Source organism: Peromyscus leucopus, chromosome 15 (assembly GCF_004664715.2).
Source record: "Peromyscus leucopus breed LL Stock chromosome 15, UCI_PerLeu_2.1, whole genome shotgun sequence".
Classification (NCBI taxonomy): Eukaryota; Metazoa; Chordata; class Mammalia; order Rodentia; family Cricetidae; genus Peromyscus; species Peromyscus leucopus.
In genome coordinates this window covers 49,308,583-49,333,827 of record NC_051076.1, presented here as the reverse complement: position 1 = coordinate 49,333,827, position 25,245 = coordinate 49,308,583, and the positions used below count along the sequence as shown (strand labels likewise).

At 39.1% G+C, this 25,245-nt stretch overlaps 1 protein-coding gene across 1 annotated transcript in view; it reads left to right on the top strand.

Annotated features, from left to right (window-relative positions):
- Positions 1-25,245, top strand: part of Aspm (assembly factor for spindle microtubules) — a 52,712-nt gene that overhangs the window by 14,428 nt on the left and 13,039 nt on the right. The window contains 14 exon segments of the mRNA XM_028889876.2: positions 906-973; positions 5,319-5,460; positions 5,985-6,115; positions 6,688-6,863; positions 7,898-8,043; positions 8,132-8,217; positions 9,166-9,387; positions 11,212-11,419; positions 11,512-11,654; positions 11,931-12,059; positions 14,459-14,653; positions 20,468-20,552; positions 20,555-21,516; positions 21,518-24,361. Of these exon segments, the coding sequence (XP_028745709.2) occupies positions 906-973; positions 5,319-5,460; positions 5,985-6,115; positions 6,688-6,863; positions 7,898-8,043; positions 8,132-8,217; positions 9,166-9,387; positions 11,212-11,419; positions 11,512-11,654; positions 11,931-12,059; positions 14,459-14,653; positions 20,468-20,552; positions 20,555-21,516; positions 21,518-24,361 (5,537 nt within the window).

Below are 25,245 nucleotides of genomic sequence, written 5' to 3'. Positions count from 1 at the left end.
TACTTTTTCATCAGTTTTATTCAAGGGTAATTGACAAAAATTGTACATATTTAAAATGTGATATAGTTGTTTATACCTTGTGCAAGTGAATGGTGGTCACAGTCTAGGTAAGTAACATCCACAGTTACCTTAGTGTGTGTGTGTGTGTGTGTGTGTGTGTGTGTGTGTGTGTGTGTGTGTGTGTATAAAGGGCATATAAGATCCACTCAGTAACTTTCAGCTCTGTGGTATAATATTAGTAATTACACTCTCCTGTGCTGTATAGCAGATCTCCAAAATTTACTTGCCTTGCATAATTAAAGCTTTGTACTTTTTTAGTCTACATCTTCTTACCTCTGTCAATCACCATTCTCTGCTTCTGTGGGCATGATTATTTTAAATGACATATGCAAGTTGAGATTGTATAGAATTTGTCTGTGTTTCCCTGGCTTATTTTACTTAAGGTCTTCAGCTTCATCCATGTCTTTAGAAAGTGGCAAGACTTACTTTTCTTTAGAATAGATTAATAGGCCTCTCTCTCTCTCTCTCTCTCTCTCTCTCTCTCTCTCTCTCTCTCTCTCTGTGTGTGTGTGTGTGTGTGTGTGTCTGTATCTGTATTGTGATAAAGTGTGCTTGCCTTATCATTCATCTGTTAGAGACACTAAGATTGTCTCAGCTGGCTATTGTGAATGTTGATGCAACAAAACCTGGAATTACATCATCCAGATACTGACTTACGTTCCTTCCTGTACATCCCCATGAGATGCTGCATTTCTTCACTGTCTAAAATCTAACAGATGTGCATGTGGTCCTATGTTTAAGAAATGTAACTTGTTTCTGTTGTTCACTGATATATTTTTTAAAGAGGTTTATTTATTGTCTCTGTTTAGTAATATGCACTTAATTTCTTTTAACCTATGTTTCAGGACAACGCCAGAAAGTCCTGAATTGGCTGTTGTCATATAATCCTCTGTGGCTTCGAATTGGCCTGGAGGTAAGTTTTCAGTTTTAGAAAACAGTTGATTTTAAAGATTATATGCTTTCAGTAGAATATACTCTTATAAAATGTGGCTTTTGCTTAGAAAAGTTGGTTGACTTGATTCATCTTCCTGCATAAAATATAAGGTCAGTTAATAAATACATATTGGGTGAATAGATGATGCCCTTATAAGTTATTGGCATATTGTTTCAAAGTAATTTGCTTATGAATTATTTGAAGTTTTTAATCTACATTACTATTATTATTAGTTTTTTTACCCTTTTATTGAAAATAGATTATTTTCTCATACAATATATCCTGACTACAGTATCCCCTCCCTCTGTTTCAGTTCTTTCCCATCTTCCCTTTCATCCAGATCCACTCCTTTTCTGTCTCTCATTAGAAAAGAACAGGCTTCTAAGAGATAACAGCCAAACATAACAAATTAAAATATAATAAGTTCAAACAGAAGCCATCAAATTAAAGTTGGACAAGGCAAGCCAACAGAGGGAAAAGAGCCCAAGAGCAGGCAAAAGAGTCAGAGACCCAGTCTATCACACTAAAAATACTAAGCTGAAAGCTATAATATATATGCATAGGTGCAGACCTGTGGGAGTCCTGTGCTTGCTGCTTCGATCTGAGTTCATATGAGCTTTGCTCAGTTGATTTAGAGGGACTTGTTCTCCTGATGACAAAATGGAAAAAGATTTTTACCAATTCTACATTCAATAGAGGACTAATATCCAAATATATAATGAACTCAAGAAACTACATATCAACAAACCAAATAATCCATGCAAAATATGGGGTACAGATCGAAATAGAATTCTCAGTAGCAGAGTCTCAAATAGATGAGAAACACTTAAAAGAAATGATCAACATCCTTAGCTTAGAAGGAAATGCAAATATAAACTACTTTGAGGTTCTATCAAAACTTACACCTGTCAGAATGGCTAAGATGAATAACACAAGTGACAACTCATGCTGATAAGGATATGGAATAAGGGGAACAAGCCTCCATTGCTGGTGGGAGTGCAAACTTGTACAGTCACTCAGGAAATCTGGTGGTTCCTCAGAAAGATGGGAATTGATCTACCTTCAGATCCATCTATACCACTTTATTTTTTAAGCATTTTTACTGAATAAAGTTTTCATACGATATATTTTGATCATGTTTGTCCTCCATTTCTTCTCAGAATCTTACCTCCTTACCCACTCAACTTTATGTTCCTTTTCTCATTCTCTCTCAAAACAAACTGACAAAAACAAAACTCTTAAAAAACACAAAAATGAAAATGAAAATAAACCAGCAAAAAAACAGTAAGACGAAAAAAATATTGAAATCGTTCTTTTTTGTATTTGCTTTGTTTTATTTTGGTTTTTTTTGTCTGTGTGTTGGCCTCCTACGCATGAGCTTGTAGACAAAATTCTGAATGGTCTTATTAAATAAGAAACACAGAGCCAAATATGAAGCCTAAGAGATCAGAGCAAAAGCCACAACTACCTTTAGCTTACCACTCCCTGTCATCTTTCCCCTGAGAGAGAGATCTTCTTCCTGTGTCTCTTGTGTTTTATTGCTTTCCTGTTCTGCCTTCTCATTGGCTCTAAGCCCAGCCACATGACTTCCTCATCACTGCCTGTCTATACAGACCTCCTGGTCTCTATAGTTGGTACTGGGATTAAAAGACTCAAAGGTCACCACCCTTGGCTATGTCCTTGACCACACAGAGATTCTGCCTGCCATGTGATGAGATTAAGGGCATGGGCTACCACCACCTGAATTCTATTCCTGGCTCGGTAATGACCTCTGATCTCCAGGCAAACTTTATTTATTAACATACAAATAAAATCACATTTCAGCACAATTAAAAATATCACCACATGAGCCTAATGTGTGATTAATATACCCAGTGAGACTCCATTGGAGAAAACTGATTTTCCCTTTGCTAGTGGGTATCAATTGTAGGTAGCTTCTCTGTTAGAGATGAGAGTGCATGTCCACTTCCCCCTCTCTGTGCTGGGACTCTGTCTTGCTTGGCCTGGTACAGGCCCTGTGCATTCTGCCACAGTGTCTGAGTTCGTATGTGAGGCAGTCCTGATGTGCCAGAAGACACTGTTTTCTGGAGTTCTCTGTTAGCTTGCTCTTAAGTCTTTTTTGCTTCTTCTCCATAGCTTCCTGAGCCCTGAGGGGAGGAATTTAATGAAGACATCTCATTTAGGAATGAGTGTTCCAAGTTTTCTCACTACTACACATTGCCCAGCTGTGGGTCTGTGTGTTAGTTCCCATCTACTGCTGCCATTATAAGTTATTAGCATATTGTTAACATAATTTACTGTATATTCTTATATTTTGTACATAATTAGTTGTTGGTTTAATGACAGGTGCAGTCATTTTTTAATTTTTTTATCTATTTTTATTTCTGAAATAAAAATGACAGCTAAGATGTTAGGTCAGGGTAAACTTTGACTATATATTAGTATGTTATCAAAGCACATGTTTGTAAGTGTTCAGATGGAATACTTCTCATAATAATGCATGTGGATTTATTTATGTATACTTGGTTCAGTAATGCCTAGAGTTGAAACGGACTGATAGTCAGGTGTGTTAGCTCATGCTTGTAACCTTGGTGTTGTGGAGATAGAGATGGAGTGAGTATCAGCAAGTGAGTATCAGCTATGCAGTGAATTCCAGGGTAGCCTGGGCTACATATTGAAAACCTGTCTCCAAAATTTTTTTAAGAATTTAAAACTGACTGTGTTAGACAGCTACAAACTAATTATAACAGCATTGTACGATAATGTCATTTTAGCATCATCACATGAGAGCTTCATTGCATGATAGTGTCACTGTATGATAGCATCATCACACGAGAGTGTCATTGCATGTTAGTGTCATTGTATGATAGCATCATCACATGAGAGCGTCATTGCACAAACGACAGCGTCATCACATGATCATGTTATTGCATGATAGTGTCACTGCTAAACTGGTGTATTTCAATTGTTATCCTCTCCTTTCATTATTAAATAAACCACACATCATATGGCTCTGCTTCTTATGTCAAATAATAATTCTGGAGTCTCAGTTGAAGTAGATCATGCCCTCTTTCCCTGAATTGGGACCTACCCTTTTTTTGTGGTAAAAGACATGAAGAAAATTTCGAGGTAGAAATTTGCAATGCCTTTTTGAAATTGCTGCTTTAAAATTAACCTTATTTATTTTTAAATTTATCTTTTTAAGTTATACATAAAAATATAAAACTATTATGTGGTGCTGTGTTATGTTTTGATGTATATATACATTATATATTGTCCAATTAATCATTAACTTTTATTCCTCCAAGCATTTATCATTTCTTTATGTTGAAACTTTCAAAATCCTTTCTGGATCTTGAGTGGAATTTCATCATTGTTATTCTTACTAACCACTGTCACCCTGCTATGCCATGGCATCCCAGAACTTCTCACTCCAACATAATGACTTTTGAAAACTGCTTAGATGTGGTTTGTGTTACTTGCATCCACATTGAGTTAATTAGAGTACAGTGTCTGTCCAAGCACAGCCTGACAGGAATAACTAACCTTTCATAGGAGTTACAAACCCAGCAACAGGCAGTGGGATGTCCAGTCCTTTTACAGGGAAAGGGGGTATCAGGAATTGAACCCCAGTACATTTTATTTTACTCTGAGACCTTAGGATTCTGCAAATGGGCATGATATTTGACGATATTACAAAAGCTTCAAAAGCCAAAAATTAAGAACATGAAGATAAATTTCTCTATGTTTGACTGTGATCAACTTTAATGATTGTACTTTCATTGTTCTGTGTTTTTCCATGTTGGTTTATAAAATATAATTCAGTATATTTTTAGTTATTTCTAATTGTCTTGAAAATCATCAGTCAGCATGTTAATGTTAAATGGATTTCACATTTGCAGTTGGTTATGAGAATACCTATACTTCTCAATAATTTTCTTAGATTATTTATAGATAACTTCACATTAATGATTAGAAAAGTTTATATAGGTTTCTGTTTTATTTTAATGACATGCTTCTTAAGACAATCACTAAATTTGAGCAATGTGCCTATACTTGGTAGGTCTTTAATTGAGAAAGAAAAATTAAACTGTAAATGGCTCTCTCAGATGATGAGTAAGTTTATCTTTCTGTTTGGGAGTCTATCAGGCACACTGAAAATGCATACAGGTTGTATGCACAGTTTAGGGACACTTTAGCCTCCATGTCACTTGTGTGCCGTTTTAGATTCCTTAGGAGACAGTAGTCTTCTGTCCTCCAGCAGCCTCCTCTTCCTTCTTAGGGTTAGTAACCCTGGCCTTGCTTTGCCTTCTTGTCTTTGCAGACAGTTTATGGCGAACTGATCCCTCTGGCAGACAACAGCGACGTCACAGGGCTGGCTATGTTCATTCTGAATCGCTTACTTTGGAATCCTGATATAGCAGCTGAATATAGACACCCCACTGTTCCTCTTCTGTTTCGAGATGGTGAGTATCTCCACACACTGTGCCAAATGGCTTGTTCTCGTCCCTCTTAGCTTGCAGTTTACTGTCTTCAGTCATTTTAAATAGGTCTCTGTTTTGACTTCCTTTTCTTCTCTTACCCTCAGTCTTTGCCCTTTCCTCCATCACTGTTCAAATTTCTTGTCATTTCCACCCTCTGTCTCACCCCAATAGGTTGTACGTCCTATGGGGACTGTATCTGTTTTAGATTGGTGCTAACTATATAGCACCTAGCATGATGCTTCCAAAGAGTAGTAGGTGTTCATTAAGTATTTGTTGAATAAGAGCAGCTAAATGTCATTGCTGTCACTGTGTTGTCCCATGGATTGGGCATATTAAATAGTACTTGTCCTGTAGAATTATCTGATAGACTCAAACCTGTAAATTGCTAAGAAAAAGTACATGATGATTTAGGTGTACTTGCTACTGTTTTTGCTAGCTTAAGATTATCATTGCCTTCCATAGATAAACTTATCGGTATTTTGTTTGTTTGTTTGTTTGTACTTTAGGTCATGAAGCAGCTTTGTCTAAGTTCACGCTGAAAAAATTACTGTTGTTGATCTGTTTCCTTGACCATGCTAAGATTTCCAGACTTATTGATCATGATCCCTGTCTCTTTTGTAAAGATGCTGAATTCAAGGTATCATTTCTTCAACAGATGTCTTATATTTCCCTTTCCAAACTTTTTCTTGCTCTGGTGGTATGTTTTCTGTCATAAAAAGCGTTCATGTTGCAGTGAACACATTCTGAAGTGGAGTGAGAGTCTGTATAGTGGCTCTTTATCCCTTTCCCCAGTGTAGGACTCACAATTTATCCATGGATGTGTCTCATTCTTGTCTTCTTATAATGTACTTGTAGACCTCAAACCCCCAGACTTCGAATGCCTGCTTTTAGTTGAATAATAGTTTCTCATTCTTTTTTACTCTTAATTTTGATTTGAGAATAAACTAGGCTATGTTGTTGTGGAATTACCTTTAGGGGAAATATCTTCCCTATATTAAGTCATAGGTTACCAATTTAGCTTCTATATTTAATTGTGAACAAATTTCACAAGGTCTTGAACTGGAAATATGAATTTGCATTTGCCTTGGTCATAGCCAGTCTCTGTACACTACTCATATTATTTCTGTAAGCCCAGAATCGTTTGAAGATTTGTTGTTACCATAAATAAAATTATGATATTGAAACATAATTCATGCTTCCTCTTTATAGGCTAGTAAAGAACTTCTTCTAGCCTTTTCTCGAGATTTCCTAAGTGGTGAAGGTGACCTTTCTCGTCACCTTAGCTTATTGGGATTACCTGTGAGCCATGTTCAGACACCACTTGATGAATTTGATTTTGCTGTTACGAATCTTGCCGTGGACCTGCAATGTGGGGTGCGCCTTGTGTAAGTATAAGTTACAGATTTACTTAATGGGCTAGACTAATTTTTTTTGAAAAGTGTCATTTTCTGTACTAATATTTTAACAGTAATCTATAATACAATAAATTCATGATTTTAAAAACTGCCCGAGATTTCTCTTTGAGAAAAATGATATATGAGTTATGCTACACATATTTGTTTTCTCTGCTGTTATGGGAATAGGATCTGTGGGCGGGAGCTAACAGTGTCCTAGAATAGTGTTCCTGAAGAACACAAAGGTGATTTAAATATTGAATGATAGTTTCCCGTTCTTTTTTACTCTTGATTTTGATTTGAGAATAAACTAGGCTATGCTGCTGCAGAATTAACATGTTGTGTCAGCAGTGGCTTTTCCTGGGTTCTTTGTCTCTTTAGGCTGGTTTTAAGTGTATTCATCTTATTTGTGTATAATAAAGTTCTAATAATAGAGATGCGGTCAGGAGTTGGAATTCAAATTCTGAGGTGTCTCTTTTAGGTAGTTACTCAGATACTTTCATAGTCATTGCTGTGACTTAGAGACTGATTTCAGCTTTCATCTCTCTTCTGTCATTACTTGCCAGCTATGAGTTTACCTGACTGCTCTTCTGTAAAGAAAAAGACTAGGAGCAGTTAGTGTCGAATTATGAGATTTACTTGGTGACTAAAATAAGAGAAGCAAGTCCTTGCTTGGTGTGTGGAATATGCCATGTCTTAACCCCTGCCCCACATTTTCCCTCCAAACTCCTCCCCCCCTCAGCCGCTTCTGTCTTGCTGTGTAGAACTCTATTGATTTGTTCATGTGTGCAAGTGTCTTGTGTTTTTCTTTCTCACGTATTTGTAGACCTCAATCCTCCAGACTTAAAATGAGAAGTAATTCTACTTGTTCACCGAAACAATGGAAATTTCGCATAGTGTTGTGGAGTCCTTTTGTCTTTACTGGGTTTATAGTTTTGTGATTTACACGGGCAGTAACTTCATTTACATGAACTTTTTCTTGGACAGTTATGTAGAAGCTTCACTGAAAATTTCTTTACTGCTAGGCGGACCATGGAACTTCTCACACAGAACTGGAATCTGTCAAAGAAACTCCGGATTCCTGCAATAAGTCGAGTTCAAAAGATGCACAATGTTGATCTTGTTCTTCAGGTTCTCAAATCACGAGGGGTTCAACTAACCGACGAGCATGGTAAAAGCGAACAGAAATAAAACTTAGGGTCCTTGCTGAACCTTGATGTGTGCATACATTGTACTAATGGACTGCCTTTCACTTGTAGGAAACACCATCTTGTCTAAGGATATCGTGGATCGGCACAGAGAGAAAACACTTGGGTTGCTTTGGAAAATAGCTTTTGCTTTTCAGGTATTGTATGTTCATCATACTTTGTTGAAGTCAATTTTGAATGCTGATTACTAAAATCATTTTTAATCCAATGAAGACTAGCAATAGTCACTATCTATTTTGGGACTTTATTCTATGCTATGAACTGTGATAATTGTTTTAAGTTTCCTGAGTTAATTCTTTTTATACTATGGACAATGTCAATATTGCTTCCTCCCTCATGAAAGAACTGAAGCTAAGGTTTCCATCTTAGAAGAAATAGAGCAAAATGTAGAGCCCAGATTGTGTAGACCCAAATTTCGTATTTGTCAGTTGTGAGCCTAGCCTTTAATGGCTGAGCCATCTCTTCATCCCCAAATTCCGTATTTTTAACCACTAAACATTTCTGTCATTTGTATGTGGAAGCTATTTGCCACTAAAAATACAAAGTTTTTGTGTTAAAATACACAGTTTAGGTATTTTTTGTTGGATTTAAGAAAAAATCCTCTCTCTCTCTCTCTCTCTCTCTCTCTCTCTCTGTGTGTGTGTGTGTGTGTGTGTGTGTTGTATATATGTTTATGTGTGGAGAGGTAAGAAGTCAATGAAGGATGTTTTCCTCAGTTGCTCACTTTATTTTTGATACAAGATCATTTATTGAATTTAAGGCTCACTGATTTGCTAGACTAGCTGGCCAGCAAGTTCCCAGGATGCATCTGTTTCCACCCCCCTAGAAATGGGGCGGCAGATATGTGCTGCTGTACCTGTCTTAGACGTGGGTGCTGGTGACCTGTGCTCAGGTTTTCATGACTGGGCAGTGGGCCCTTTACCTCCGGAGCTTTCCCTTCAGCCCCTTTGTTGTTTGGGGCTTGTTTGTGTGCTTGTTTTTCTGTTTTCTGCAGTTTATTTTGTAGAGGCAGTTGTTTTAATTTTTCAAGGTTTAAAATGAAATATGAAAAACAAAAATGTATTTCACTTTTTTGTACTTTTCAGGTGGATATTTCCCTTAATTTGGATCAATTAAAGGAAGAAATTGATTTTCTGAAACACACATACAATATAAAAAGAGCAATGTCGGCCCTATCCTGCCATTCTCAAGCTGTTGCTAATAAGCAAAAGGACAAAAGGAAGAGCGGGTCCTTTGAACACTATGGTGACAGTGTGCAGTTACTGATGGATTGGGTAAATGCCGTCTGTGCCTTCTATAATAAACAGGTTAGTCTTTTCATTTTTGTTTTAATTTAACATATTTCAAACCTTGGCTAAAGTCTAACGAATACAAAAAATCTTTTTCTGTATTTCTTAAATATTTAGCATGTATGCACACATACACACATACTATGCACACTCATTATTAGCAAACTGTTTCTCAAGAGAATGATTATCATCTCATAGTCTGTATAACCTTCTATACAATCTATCATCAATTGAACAGTGCACAATAATCACCAAGAAAAAAAAAACTTTGATAAAAGGCAAATGTTGCATTGACTTCTATGGTAAATCTAGATTTAAATTCATCTATATGACAGCATATTTATATACACACAAATATACATATACACACATTTGACACCAAATCAGAAGGGGCTCTAGAAGAGGGGGCACAGTAATCGTAGTGGGGAGGAATGACTGAATACCCTCCAGTGATTTATATATCTGACATTTTGTCCACAAAATTAAAGAAAAATTTACATAGAATTGGGGCATGGAAATCCTGATCTTACTCTACAATAACATCCTTAGAAACACCATGCAGAAAAGAGTAACAGACCTTGGTTGAGTCTTTATAATAATTGGTCAGGTTGATACTTTCTGTATAATACATCCTTTCAAGTATAAATACTTGAAAAACTTTCCAACAGACTTATAAGCTCCTTGATAAGGAATATTAAACTGGACTAACAGTACAGATTGCATGTTACTAGGGATATAGTGAATTGTTGCCCCTCAAAGACTTTTTACTGCAAACATTGTTAGGTGCATGGGTGGCCTCTGTTTTAATCAAATCCTTCAGTGTTAAAGATGAGACCAGTGATTACTTGGGAATTTAGTAAGTAGCTGAAACATGTTTCTTTTTCTGCAGTCCATAGTGGCAGTTTGTGTGGTCGCTCACTGCAAGTGTTGAGGTGCTCATTCTCTGCTGAGGTTGAAGGATGGTACTACCTTCCTGCGTCTACTCTTTCTGTCCTTCTCATGGTCTATATGCTTTCTGTATTTTCTGCTTTCCTTTGATTTTCTGGTTTAAAACTGTCCTCAGATGTAGTGTTGAAGCACTGAGTAACATTCCTAAGGGGAGACTGTCCATATTTCAGGTTGACCACTTGGTAAATAAGCTTCTTATTGGCATCCATTCCAGTGCTATGGGCCATGAGGATAATGTCACTTCATCCTGGAAACACATGAACCACGTTTTATGATTGATGGAAATGTTGGAACTTAACCTGATTCTTCCATTAAGAGATTGGTTCATTTTCTTCCAAATTTGGTATTCATGAGTAATGACGACTGACTATAATTCTTATAGTTTCCCCGAAACCTGCCATAATGCATGACAGGTTACTGGGCGTCTTAACATACAATTTTATTCTTTCAGTAGTTGTAGAGGCCAAAAGTCTAAAAGCAAGGTGTTGGCCAGTCCATAGTCTCATCAAAGGCCGTTCTCCCCTGCCCTGTTCTTACGCTCTGGTACAAGGCAGCCATCCTTTCTGTTCTTTGGCTTGAAGCTGCATTCGTTCAGTCCCTTCCTGTGCCATTACACAGTGTCCTGTGTTTCTAGCTGTGTCTCTCTGTTTTTCAAATAAAGTCATATTCTGAGGTTCTGGGAAGGGTAATGATAATTTTGAAAGATGCTATCCAACCAAGGACAGTAATACTATGATCAAACCCTACTTTTGAAATATTATTTAAGAACTGGAAGTTTGGTCCAGCTGCATTATCAATTAATATGGTTTTAGCTCTTGTAAGGAAATAAACTACTAAATATGTTTATACTGCCGTCTAATTAGAACTGCTGGTTTCTCTGGTATTTGTGTGCAGGTGGAGAATTTTACAGTGTCTTTCTCAGATGGCCGTGTGCTGTGCTATCTGATCCACCACTACCACCCGTGCTATGTGCCTTTTGATGCCATATGCCAGCGTACTACTCAGTCCGTGGCCTGTGCACAGACTGGGTCAGTGGTGTTAAATTCTTCATCTGAATCAGAGGGAGGTTGTCTGGATCTGTCTCTTGAAGCGCTTGATCATGGTTAGTCCCTTTGCTTTGATTAAGTATTCGGCTTCTTTGCCGTGTCTGATTTTTGGCTACATTCATCTCTTTGTCACTTGTGTATGTAATAGAAAATACTCCAGAATTATATAAAGAGCTTCTAGAAAATGAAAAGAAAAATTTCCATTTGGTGAGATCTGCAGTTAGAGACCTTGGAGGAATACCTGCTATGATTCATCATTCAGACATGTCAAATACAATTCCAGATGAAAAGGTCAGTGAATGATTTCTTCATAGTCACTCTGTTTTGTTCTGTTTTGTTTTTCTAGACAGGGTTTCTTTGGATAGTCCTGGCTGTCCTGGAACTTGCTGTGTAGACCAGGGTGGCCTCAAACTCAAGAGATCCGCCTGCCTCTGCCTCCTGAAGGATGGGATTAAAGGTGTGCGCCACAATGCCTGGCTGATAATCACTCTTAATGAGGCTCAGAGGATGATATTGAGTCCTAGTTCCCTCCTGACCCTCTGTTTTCCTCTTTTGTATTTTTCTTAGGTGGTTATTACCTATTTGTCATTCCTTTGTGCAAGGCTTTTGGATCTCCGTAAAGAAATAAGAGCTGCCCGACTTATACAGACAACTTGGAGAAAATATAAACTAAAAAGAGACCTAAAACACCATCAGGTAATTGTGAAAAATGAGAACAGTATTTCACAGGATTCCAGTGAATTTTACAAATAGATGGTTGAGGTAAATTTATTAATTGCTTATAGTTTTGGGATGCAGAGATATAAATATAGTACACTCATGTATCTTCCTCCTCCACCTGCTCCCCACATAATATGCTGTAGGCCATAGATAACTTCTGCTTGTAAATTTGTGAAGAAAAAGCTGGGGGTACTTGCCTCACCTCTTCCCTTTTTCTACTGCAATCTACCCTGTCTCCAGAGATCGGAAACTGTCTCTCAAGGTCTCAGTTGTGCTTTCCATGGACTTAAGTCCTCAGTGACCCTCTGATCCAATCATGTTGACAACCAAGATGAGCCATCCAAAAGGCCAATTGAAGAGAAGTTTTAATGGTTCTGGTTACATTTTATTGGTTAATCTGATCACTTCTTACCTGCCTTCTCCTGCTGGCTGTATTCTCACTCTTACACCGAGATGATGACAGCCATCTGTACCTATCTCTCTATTGGGAGCATTGTGTAGCAGCCTCTCTAGATCCTCTTAGGCATTTCCTGAGCTGCTAGGCTGATACGGATTATCCTGAGTTACCTTTTCAGCTTTTCGAGTTTGCTTTTATGTTATTACTATAATTAGTATAAACCCTCTATGGATAATAGAGTCATTCAAGCTGTGTGGTAGCAAACTGGCAGGTAGACAGTGTTTCCTGGGTCCCCTGATAAGTTCAGCCTGTTGGTTTTCCTATCCCTAAGTAGACACAAACTAAATTAAATGAAATCATAGTATTTGGTTCGTGTATGGGGGAAATAAAAGAAACTGGCAGCTGGATGGTGGAATAGTAGGACAGCATTAGAAATGATGGCCTGCTTTAGAGAAGGGTCAATAATTGTAGATGTGCGCACAGTAGCCTTAGCTTAGGGGAGTTTTCTAGCTAACTCTTGTAGTGTATTTGCCTCCCTCCATCATCAGCTTATCTAGGGACAGATAAAGTTGTGAGTTTTAGTTGCTTCTTGCATTTGAGTTAACTTTCATTTCACTTTAGTCTCCTTTATCCAAGATGCCCTTGGTGTTTTTAATTTTGATCCAAACATTCTATATTTCTGAGCTGTATCATTTCTAAAATCTTTTTTTTTTCCTATCAATTACCGTTATTTTAGTAGTGAGCTTCTAGATGAATTTATTTACAGGTGAGTGCTTAGCAGAGGCACTGAAAATGCTGTGTGACGGTCTGATGCCTCTCGTGGGCATCGTTCCTCTGTCCCAAGTTTAGAATTGTCTGGTTTATTATTTTCTCCTCATTGTTGTGGTCCAGTACATGACCTTTCCCGTTTCTTGGTATTTGTGTTAATTTATTGCTTGCCCTTTTCATATTTTCGAATAACAATTTGATCTGTTCCATAGTTGTGTTCACACACTGGGGCAACTTCCATACAGACTGCACCCATTGATGGTTAGTGACTAATACTTGGCATGTGTAGCTAGCTTCTGTGGAGCCCACCCTGTCATGTGGGATGCTCCAGACAGTACCATAAAGGGCATCAGTCATGCTTTATGTTTTTTCTTTCCACCTGAGGAAATAATTCTCACATTCCAGCTTCTAACTCAGGTTGAGTAAAGAGTACAGCCAGACGACTAAAGGCATGGGCTTTCAAGCAGACAGCTTAGCCAGATCCTGGCTGTCTATTGACTGGCAAGCCATTGGACTTTGTGCCTTCATTAGCCCGGATCATAGTGCTGTATCTGTCCATTGTCCTAAGGTTTAAATGATCATTTATGAAGTGTTAGATAGGATATGTTTGGTGGTCATACTAGTCACTTTCAGAAGTAATACAAGTGGAGACGGGGAGAACGCTGGATTCTGTTTCCGGGATGCATGCTTCTCCTGGGTCACTCACATTGCTGCACCTCTCGGCACCAGTTCTCTCAGTGCAGACTGTGTCCCCTCTTCCTTGTGGGTCTTAGCTTAATGCCCCACATGTTTTGTAATGAAGGGAGCGGTGTATTGTTTCTCCTCTGTGTATTGTTACAATTCAAATGTAACAAAGCACTACTACCTTATACTGAAAGGCATGTTTTGTTTCATGCATGCAGCTCTTTTCCTGTGAGTTCACTGGATCCACATCAGAATCTTATGATTTGTGATAGACCAAACATATCTGTGAACTTTATTTTAGTTTAATTCTTTGGAATCCTTGTTTCTGTCAAATGCTTGCCTTTTTGACATGCCCCAAAGCATCAGTACCCCCAAGATGAATATAAGAAGCCTAGAGTAGGGAATGGTTTTTCCAGGATAAATTACCAATATGGTTAATGTGTAGAAATTTATTGTTTTACAAAGAATAAAATTATAAAGTAATGGTTAACTCAAATTTGTTTTTCTTTTCTTTTCCTCATTAAAGGAAAGAGATAAAGCTGCTAGAATTATTCAGTCAGTTGTTCGCAATTTTCTAACCAGACGAAGATTGCAAAAAAAGACCAGTGCAGCTCTGGTCATTCAAAACTGTTGGCGAAGAGTCTCAGCACAAAGAAAGTTGCTAAGGCTGAAAAATGAAAAACTTGCCGAAGTTCAATGTAAATCAGCATCACTTATTCAGGTATGCTATTTTGGAATTATATTTAAGCTTCAAACATTTTCATGCTTTTTTCCTAGCTTAGAAGAACATATGAGATAGAATTTTCATTGATCATATCTCAAGATTCATTTTCAAATACTGCTGTGCTTGGTGTATAAGGAGGGCATTGGTCCTGGTACCCCATGCGGATACCCAGACCTGGAAGTATATATTTTCATATAACTTCTGTACTTCCTTCACGTATTTCAAACCATCTAAAGCTTCTTTATAGGAGCCAGTCCGGTGTAAGTGCCGTGTGGATTGTAGCTGTGTGGATTGGATTGCTCAGGGAGCAGAGACAAGGAGAGTTTCTGCATATTCGGCCAGACACTTGCTCTTTCCCCGGGTTTCCCATCGGTCACTAGTTTCAGTTCAAGGATGTGAAACTGGAGGCCACAAGAGCTGACTGCCCAGTTAACTAAGCACTTGACACCCCCTTGGTGTCTGCTGAACGCTGCTGTATTCAGCTGGCACAGGTGGCCCCTGGCTGTCTTTGTTTTATATCAGAGCTTTGTGATCTTTGACTCTATGAGAAGTGCTGTGTGCCATGCTATTCTGCTCTCCTTTACTGTGAATCCTGAAAACTTCTCTTTTCTGAGAAAAGTGCACATTTTCCTCTCTAGACGCTTTGGTTTGTCGCAGAATTAGTGCTTATAACTGGTTAATAGACTGCCTATATTCTTTTTCTTTTAGAGACAAAAATGTTCCATACATGAGTATCAATTAATTTTTATAATGAATTCTAACATTAGTGAGATATGCTATTTACATTCATCCCTTATAAATGTACCTATTTTAGAAATTTAAAAGCTTTGATTCTGTCTACTCAAAATGCTAGATGAATTTAATAAATTACCTCTTTTGAATCTTTTTAAAAATGATATATGCCGGGCGGTGGTGGCGCACGCCTTTAATCCCAGCACTCTGGAGGCAGAGCCAGGCGGATCTCTGTGAGTTCGAGGCCAGCCTGGTCTACAGAGCGAGATCCAGGAAAGGCACAAAGCTACACAGAGAAATCCTGTCTCAAAAAAAAAAAAAAAAATATGGAAATATATGGAAGGTTGCATGCAACAACATTATAGTGGTTTCTCACAAAATGAGTACCCATGTAATTGCCTCTTTTACCAAGAGACAGAATATAGCCGGCCTCTTATAAGCTACTTCACAGTCAGTTAGTTTCTCTACCCCAGCCACAATTGATCATTAGCTGTTTCATACTCACTATATCTTTCTCATATGCATCTCTTCAAAGCAATGTAAATTAGTTGTGTCCTTCTTTGAACTCGGATTTATGTAAATTCTTTCACTACTATTAAATTTGTGAGAATTTTCCATGTTGTTGAATATGCTGTGGGCTTAGTTCTCATTCTGTTGTAGATGGACATTTGATATTCCAGTTCTGAACTATTGTAATTTAAAGGCTATTTGAATGTGCCTTTTAGTATGAACACATCTTCATCCTGCTCAGTGAATACCTGGAAGTACAGTGGTGGAGGTGTTTTATTTATTTATTTTTTTTTACGGGGGTCTTATTGCATTGTACTTTTAGGAGATATTGCGAGAGACTTGCCAAGGTGCTGTGGAGTATAACACAGCATGTAATTTTGCACTAATGTGATACTTGGAAAGTTTCTTAGTAACTTTGATATGTAGTAGCATACAGAGCAGTTTTAATAATTTTATTGATAATTAATTACCTTTGTACTGTTTCAGGCTTTCGTGACAATCAGGGTTGAGCTATTCTTATGTTTTTCCTTCAGTATTTTTTCTGTTTCATTGATCCTTTTTGTCTATTTAGTCTTGCTCCATAGCTTCACTTGAATTCTGGACAACTAGTAGCTAGTGCTTCAGGCTTTGTCAGTGACTGGCTGATAATTTCTTTTCATCTGTATCTTGTCTTTATTTTCTTGTAGGTATTTTGCAAAAGCCAATGTATTTTATCATGGGTCCAAATTTTAAATAGGAAGTCATGCAGCATGTAGAATCCTCAGATAGGACAGTAAATCACAAGTCATACAAAAGAAAGAAAAATTTCCTTTTTGATTGGTTCTTGAATTCTGTTTGCAAGCATTTCATTGAGAATTTTTGTATCTATGTTCATGGAGAAGATTGGACTATAAATACATTGGTTTTGATGTGTCTTTATTTGGCTTGGTATAACATTCCTGTTGATTCTTTAAAGTTCTGGTAGCATTACACAGTGAACCAATATGAACTTGGACTGTTTTTGGTTAAAAGATTTAAAAAAATATTTATTTTATGTGTAAAAGTATATGTTTTCATGAATGGTTATATACCATGTGCATGCCTAGAGGCCAGAAGAGGAAATCAGATCCCTTGGAACTGAGTTATGGACAACCATGAGCCACCATTTGAGTGCTTGGGACCAAAACCAAGACCTCTGCAACAGTAACAAGTGTTACAACTGCTGAGCATTCTCTGTAGCTTTAAACTTGCTTTCAAAATACTGCTTTGATCTTGTTGCTTGTTATAGAGCTGGTTAAATTGTTTATCTGCTATTTTAATTTTCATTGAGTCTAGATGTTCATCCAAAATTTTCCAGTTTATTGGAAAACAGGTCTGTTTGTGTAATAATTATTTTCTTCTATCACTGCTTCCCTCCCACACCTACCCAGGTTCATGGTTCAGATGGTAAACATGTTTTCATGTATTTATTGGTCATTTCTTCTCTTTTGAGAACCACCAGTTTAGTTAATTTGTTTGTGCACTTCTTGATTGGACAACTTAGAATTTGGCTGTGTCCGTGTTTGAGTTTTTATTCTAGATATTACTTCCTGTCAGGCATCTAGCAGACAGATTATGTCCAGTTCTACAGCTCTTCTTTCTGCTTCTGTCCTTTGCTGTGAAGAAGCTTTTTAAGTAGATGTGGTCCCATTTGGCAATTCTCACTTCTTGAGCACCATCAGATTCAGATCTTACACTAAGGGCTTTATTTGAGTTGTTTCCTATGAGATGAGAGACAAAGGTCTAGATTCACTCTTCTATATGTAGATTTCCAGATTTCCCAGCACCATTCATTAAAGTCATTTCTTTAATGTGTGTTTGGACACCATGCTTGAAAATCTGGTGGCAGCAGGTACACGGGTTTCTATTTCCTCTGTCCTGCTTTTTGATCTATAGGTCTGTTATGTGCAGGTATCCTGATTGTTTGGGTAGTGTAAGCTATTTATGTTTAGTTGACAGATACAATGTTGTGCTAAGCAAGGCTGATAGGACAGGACTTAACTCCCTTAATATAAAAATTCACTAGCATTTTAGCAACAGACTCTAACAGTGATATTGAAAGCTGTTTACATTCCTCAGTCTCTTTAGCTTGAGGAGTTTAGTAGCAAATATCTGTAAGGGACATAGAGTATAGCAAATATTAAGGGACATAGATTAAAAGCTTAATATTTGCAAGTATGAGCAGCGCGTCTGCTTTACTTTGCCTTCATTTCAACTATAGAAACATAATAAATAATACTTTCTAAATAGCTAGTCACTTTTAAAGTCATTTTGCCCAAATAAACTAGAGTGTACTTGGATATATATTATAATTCCACATCTTGTTATGAAGAAAAACAATATAGTACACATACTCTGGTCTTGAAAGCCCATGTAAGAAAGTAAACTTTAAAGCAAAGAGGTCAACAGAATGAATGTTTCTTTAGGGTGTGCTTAGACCAAGCATGGGGCCTTCACAAAGGACCATGCTGTAGGAGCATTGGGCTGGTAATGTTGTCGAGCCAAAAAATTACATCTTTGACTTTATATACAATCATCTATATGTCTAATACACAGAGAATTTGTTCTAGGTCCCTGGCATATTCCAAAATTCTGTATATAAACAAGATTGTTATAAAATAGCATGGTATTTTCATTTTCACAGCAACCAGTATACTTAGCATCTCTGGACTACCTCCTACATTAACTACTCTTCAAGAGTCATTGGCTTTAATGTCTAGAACATTATGTCAAGAAAAGTGGAAAAAACTCTGTTAAGCACATTTTCTTTTTTTTTTTTTCTATTTGGAACATTGTGAACTGCCTGATGTGGGTGTTGGGATCCAAACTCAGGTTGTTGGACCTGGGTGGCTGAGCCATCTCTCCAGCCCTTAGCATGGTTATTTAATTTTATTTATTTGTTTGTTTGTTTTTTTTTTTAATTAAGAAATTTTTTATTCATTCTCTGGATTTCCTCACTGTCTGTTGTTATGCCTCCCTTTTCATTTCTGATTTTGTTTATTTGATGCTCTCTCTCTGCCGTTTGGTTAGTTTGGATAAGAATTTGTCTATCTTGTTGATTTTCTCAAATAACCAACTCTTTGTTTCATTGATTCTTTGTATTGTTCCCATGTTTCTATTTTATTGATTTCAGCCCTCAATTTGATTATTTCCGGTTGTCTGTTCCTCCTGGGTGAGTTTGCTTCTTGTTCTAGGGTTTCAGGTGTGCTGTTAAGTCACTAGTGTAAGATTTCTTTAACTTCTTTTTTTTTGTTTTGTTTTTTTTTCTTTTTAATCCAGGTTTTTTTATTTATTTATTTTTACTTATCTTTTTTTTTTGGTTTTTCGAGACAGGGTTTCTCTGTGTAGCTTTGCGCCTTTCCTGGAACTCACTTGGTAGACCAGGCTGGCCTCGAACTCACAGAGATCCACCTGGCTCTGCCTCCCGAGTGCAGGGATTAAAGGCGTGCGCCACCACCGCCCGGCTATTTTTACTTATCTTTTTTTTAAGAGATTTATTTATTTATTTATTATGTATACAACATTCTGCCTCCATGTATTCCTGCAAGCCAGGAGAGGGCACCAGATCTCATTATAGATAGCTGTGAGCTATCATGTGGTTGCTGGGAATTGAACTCAGGACCTCTGGAAGAACAACCAGTGTTCTTAATCTCTGAGCCATCTCTCTAGCCCTTTCCTTAACTTCTTGATGTGGGCATTTAATGCTATGAAATTTCCTTTTTGCACTGCTTCTACGTTGTGATGTTTGGGTCTTGCTGTTGAAAAGCCACTAGGTTCTGCTAGGGCCATACTTGTTCTTATGTTGTTGTTGTATGTATTTTTGCACTGGCATCTACCTATCTCTTCCTCCAATTGATCCAAGAGCCGTCTGTATCTCAGAGAGCTGCTCTTGGTCCACTCCGTGCTGGCTGTGTCTGTGTTTCAGGGGGCCACTCTCAGTCCAACAGGGAGTCTTGGTCCAATCAGAGTTGGTGGATTCTGTGTCTCAGGGAGCTGCTCTTCATCTTATCAGAGTTGTTGGTCCTCTTAGTCTAATCAGAGCTGGGGGATTCTTTGTTTCAGGGAGCCACTGAGATCGCGGGGCTGGATGGGTTTGGGGCAGGAAGTGGGTCTTGTAGATTGCAGGGTCTGGTCCAATGAGGGGTGTTGGTAGAGATGCCTGCCTACAAGAGTCTTCCCTGCTGGTCTGCACCTGGGTCAGCGATGGGTGGGGGGAAGGGGGCACGGTTGAGTTCTCAGGTTCTGGGTTTTAGAGACAGGACTTTTGGGATGGGAGAGGAGACACTCACCTCTTGGTCCAGTCAGAGCTGGAGGATTCTGTGTCTCAGGGAGCCTCTGAGGCCACAAGGGGATGGGTGGGTTTGGGGCAGGGAGTGGGTCTTGTATATTGTAGAATCTGGTCCATGGGTTGTTGGTGGGGATGCCTCTTGGCCAACTGGAGCTGGCCACATGGTTATTTTAAAGCAGAATGCTAGAAAAATGAGCATTTTTGAGTGGTAGGTTCAGAAAGCTATGTCTATTTTACTTCATTTCCTTTCTTACCTTTCTCAGGCTTATTGGAGAAGATACTCCACCAGAAAACAGTTTGGGAAGTTGAAATACTACTCAGTCATCCTTCAGTCTAGGATAAGAATGAAATTGCCCTTACATCTTACAAACGATATCTTTGGGCCACAGTTACTATTCAGAGGCGTTGGCATGCTTGTTTAAGAAGAAAACAGGATCAACAGCGATTTGAAATGCTGAAATCTTCAGCCCTTGTAATCCAGTTCATGTTCAGAAGGTGGAAGCGACGCAGGCTGCAGCTCCAGACTAGAGCTGCAGTAACGCTGCAGCGAGCTTTTAGAGAATGGCATTTCAGGAAACAAGCCAGAGAAAAATCCGCTGTGGTGATACAGTCCTGGTATAGAAGACACAGGGAAGTGCAGAAATATATGTATATTAGGTCTTGTGTTGTTGCCATCCAGAGAAGATTTCGGTGCTTTCAAGCCCAGAAGTTGTATAAGAGAAGGAAAGCTGCTGTCCTGACTCTCCAGAAGCACTACAGGGCGTATCAGAAGGGGAGGCTAGCACGCACTGACTATCTGCGGAAACAAGCTGCTGCCATTCGGTTGCAGGCTGCGTTCAGGGGGATGAAGGCTCGCAATTCACACAGGCGCATGCGAGCTGCCTGTGTTCTCCAGTCCTATTGGAGAATGAGACAGGAAAGACTTCGATTTTTAAACCTTAAAAAGACTGTTATCAGATTGCAAGCACACATAAGGAAACATCAACAATTACAGAAATACAAGAATATAAAGAAAGCAGCTATTATAATTCAAACTCGTTTCCGAGCTTCCATCTCAGCCAGGAAGGTTCTAGCATCTTATCAGAAAACACGGTCTTCAGTCATCATTCTACAGTCTGCATATCGAGGGATGCAAGCCAGGAAAATGTTCAGTCATACTTTAACATCTGTTATAAAGATTCAGTCATCTTATCGGGCTTATATATCAAGAAAGAAATTTCAGAGCTTCAGAAAGGCCGCAATAAAGCTGCAGTCAGTTGTCAGGATGAAACAAACACGTAAGCGGTATTTGCGTTTAAGAGCAGCTGCACTATTTCATCCAGCAGTGGTACCGTTCCCAAAAAACGGCTGCACAAAAGAGAAAAGAGTACACGCAGGTGCGAGAATCCTGTATCAGATTGCAAGCATGTTTTAGAGGATGCCTCGTCCGAAAGCAGATGAGGGTGCAAAGCCGAGCTGCCGTTTCTCTGCAGTCTTACTTCAGAATGAGGAAAATGAGGCAGCGGTACCTGAAGATGTGCAAGGCAGCTGTTGTCATTCAGCATTCCTACCGGGCCTACAAGGCACAAGTCAGTCAAAGGAAGACGTTCTTGCAGGTCAAAGCAGCAGCTGTTTGTTTGCAGGCAGCTTTCAGAGGCTACAAAGTCCGCCAGATAGTCAAGCGGCAGTCTACAGCTGCTGTTACAGTGCAGAGGGTTTTTAGAGGCTACAGGCAGAGGAGGAAATTCCAAAGCATGCTTCAGTCTGTGCTGAAGATTCAGAGATGGTACAGGGCACACAAGATTGCTTATGACGTGAGAACACAATTCCTCAGGACAAGAGCGGCTGCAGTCTCTCTCCAGTCTGCCTGCCGTGGCTGGAGAGTTCGGCAGCAGCTCAGGAGGGAACATCAGGCTGCAGTGAAGATCCAGTCCACTTTTAGAATGGTCCTGGCCCAGAAACGGTTTCAGTTATTAAGAACAGCAGCAATAGTCATCCAGCAGCATGTCAGGGCATGGGCTGCAGGAAAGAGGCAGCGCTTGGAGTTTGTTGAACTCCGTCGTGCAGTTCTGGTGTTGCAGGCTACATGGAAAGGAAAGACACTAAGAAGACAGGTTGCCCGGCAGCACAAATGCGCTGCCCTCATACAGTCATATTACAGAATGCACGTTCAACGAAGGAAGTGGAGGATCATGAAAACAGCTGCTCTTCAGATTCAAGCGTATTACAGGACTTACAAAGTTGGAAAAGAACAGCGCTGTTTATATTTGGAAACAAAAGCAGCTATAGTAACTTTGCAGTCAGCTTACCGTGGTATGAAAGTGAGAAAACAAATAACTGAATGCAACAGAGCAGCAATCACTATACAGTCTAAATTTAGAGCTTACAGAACCCAAAAGAAATACACAAACTATAGAACTGCAGCTATTGCAATTCAGAGATGGTATCGGAATATTAAAATTGCAGCCCAGCAACATCAGGAGTATCTTAACTTCAGGAAAACAGCCATTAAAATTCAAGCTGTTTATAGAGGTGTTAGAGTCAGAAGACATATTCAACACATGCACGTGGCAGCCACACTTATTAAAGCCATGTTTAAGATGCATCAGTCGAGAGTAAGATACCACAGGATGAGAACAGCAGCTGTTGTAATTCAAGGGAGATACAGAGCGTATCGTCTAGGCAAAACTCAGCGTGAGAAATACCTGGCAACTCTGCAGGCTATTAGAACTCTTCAGGCAGCTGTTAGAGGAGCAAGGGTTAGGCAGACTGTGAGAAGGATGCAGATCGCAGCAACACTCATTCAGTCGTGCTTTAGAAGATACAGACAGCAAACATATTTTCATAGGTTAAGGGAGGTGACAAAAATGGTCCAGCAGAGATACCGAGCGATGAAAGAAGGAAGCATTCAGTTTCAGAGGTACAATAGACTGAGACATTCTGTAATACTCATTCAGGCTGCCTTTAGGGGACTGAAAGCTAGGAGACACCTGAAAGCCATGCACGTAGCTGCCACACTCATTCAGAGGAGATATAGAACTCTACTGGTGAGAAGAAGATTCCTCTCTCTCAGGAAAACTGCTGTTTGGATTCAGAGACAATACCGTGCAAATCTTCACACCAGGTATCACCGGCAGTTTCTGTTGGAAAGGGCAGTTACTAAGATCCAGTCATCATACAAAGGATGGGTGGTGAGGAAAAGGATGCAGAAGATGCACAGGGCTGCCACTGTGATCCAGGCCACCTTCAGAATGCACAGAGCCTGTGTGAGGTACCGGGGTTTGAAGCAGGCCTCAGCTGTGATCCAGAAGCAATACCGAGCACACAGAGCTGCAAAACTGCAGAGGCAGCTTTTCGTCAGACAGAGACATGCTGCTGTGATCCTTCAGGCTGCCTTTAGGGGCATGAAAGCCAGAAATCAGTTGAAGACTATGCATTCTTCTGCGGCCCTTATTCAGAGTCAATTCAGAGCTTTAGTAGTGAGGAGGAGATTCACTGCTCTCAGGAAAGCTGCTATATTTGTTCAGAGGAGATACCGAGCCACCATTTACACCAAGCATGAACTGCACCAGTTCCTGCAGTTACGGAAGGCAGCCCTTACAATACAGTCCTCTTATCGAAGACTGGTGGTAAAAAGGAAGCTACAAGAAATGCACAGGGCTGCAGTTCTCATCCAGGCTACTTTTAGAATGCACAGAGCGTATGTTCGATTTCACACTTGGAAACGTGCCTCGATCATAATTCAGCAGCATTACCGAACATACAGAACTATGAAACGACAAAGAGAAAAACTTAATGGACTTATCGGACAGTGGGATTCTGCTGCGGCCAATCAAGCTGCACATAAAGGAATGAAAGCGAGCCAGCCTTTAAAAGAAAAACACCGTGCTGCTGTCATCATACAAAGCACATTCAGGATGCACAGGCAGCGCTGTTTCTACCAGAAACTTCAGTGGGCGGCAAAAGTAATACAAGAAAAATACAGAGCAAATAAACACAGACAGCAAGCTCTTCTGCTCAGTGCCTGTAAGGAAGAAACAACTCCTAATCAGATACATTCTCAGGATTCAAACACTACAAAAGAAGTTCAGCACCAGCATGAGGCTGCCGTGATTATACAGAAACATTTTAGAGCCTTTAAAGCAAGGAGGCAGGTGGAGTCTGAAAGAGGCTTCCAGGTAAGTAAACGTGCCGCATAAGCACCTGGCTGCCACACTAGAGTCACTCTGCCAAGTGCATGTGCTAACGCTGTTGATTGAGCAAAGAAATACATTTCTTTGTTGTGGTGGTATAGCGTTATTATAGATCAGGTTTGAAAGGAAAGAAAATGTTACCAGTTCAGCACACATACCCTTCATGGCCACAGGGATCAGATGCAAGGGTTTGAGATGATGATGCGTTCAGTGTAGTGTCTCACAGGTGTCCCAGGCAGATATCTACTAAGGCAGTTCACTGTGTCTGGAGGTCAGAAGAGCAGTGGATTTTTTTTAGTTTGATTTGTACATTTTTATCACATACTGATAATTGAACCTGTGGAAGGATGTCTAGGAAATAGAGCGCCTAACACTTGAATCTGGAGAACATAAGAATTTTAAGAGATTGAGCAAAGTCTACATGAGCCTAAGAAACAAAGAAGAAAACTAAGAACTTGGTATCAACAAGCCAGGGATTAGGGGAGAATAGGAAGTGTGATCAAATTCCAGATGCTGTGAATCAGTGGGTGTTTTAGTTTGTAGTTAGGACCACATCAGCTACATGACAGCAAAGCCGAACTAATCTCGTGAAAAGTCAAGTGAATTATATTTTATACAAGTAGAAGGCTTGAGAGCTATTTCATTTCACAGGATATTTGTAAATATTAACTATGACAGTCCTACCATTTGAACTGTAGATCAACAAGTATTCAATTTCTCTGGTCCATAATTTCTATATTTTGTTACTATAAAGATTAATCATTTTTTAAATTTTTAATTGAGTAAGTTATATGTATCATTATCACAAAGTTGCCAGAATAAGAAAATCTGGCTGTCCTTTCAAAATTCTGCTGCAGGCAGATCATAGA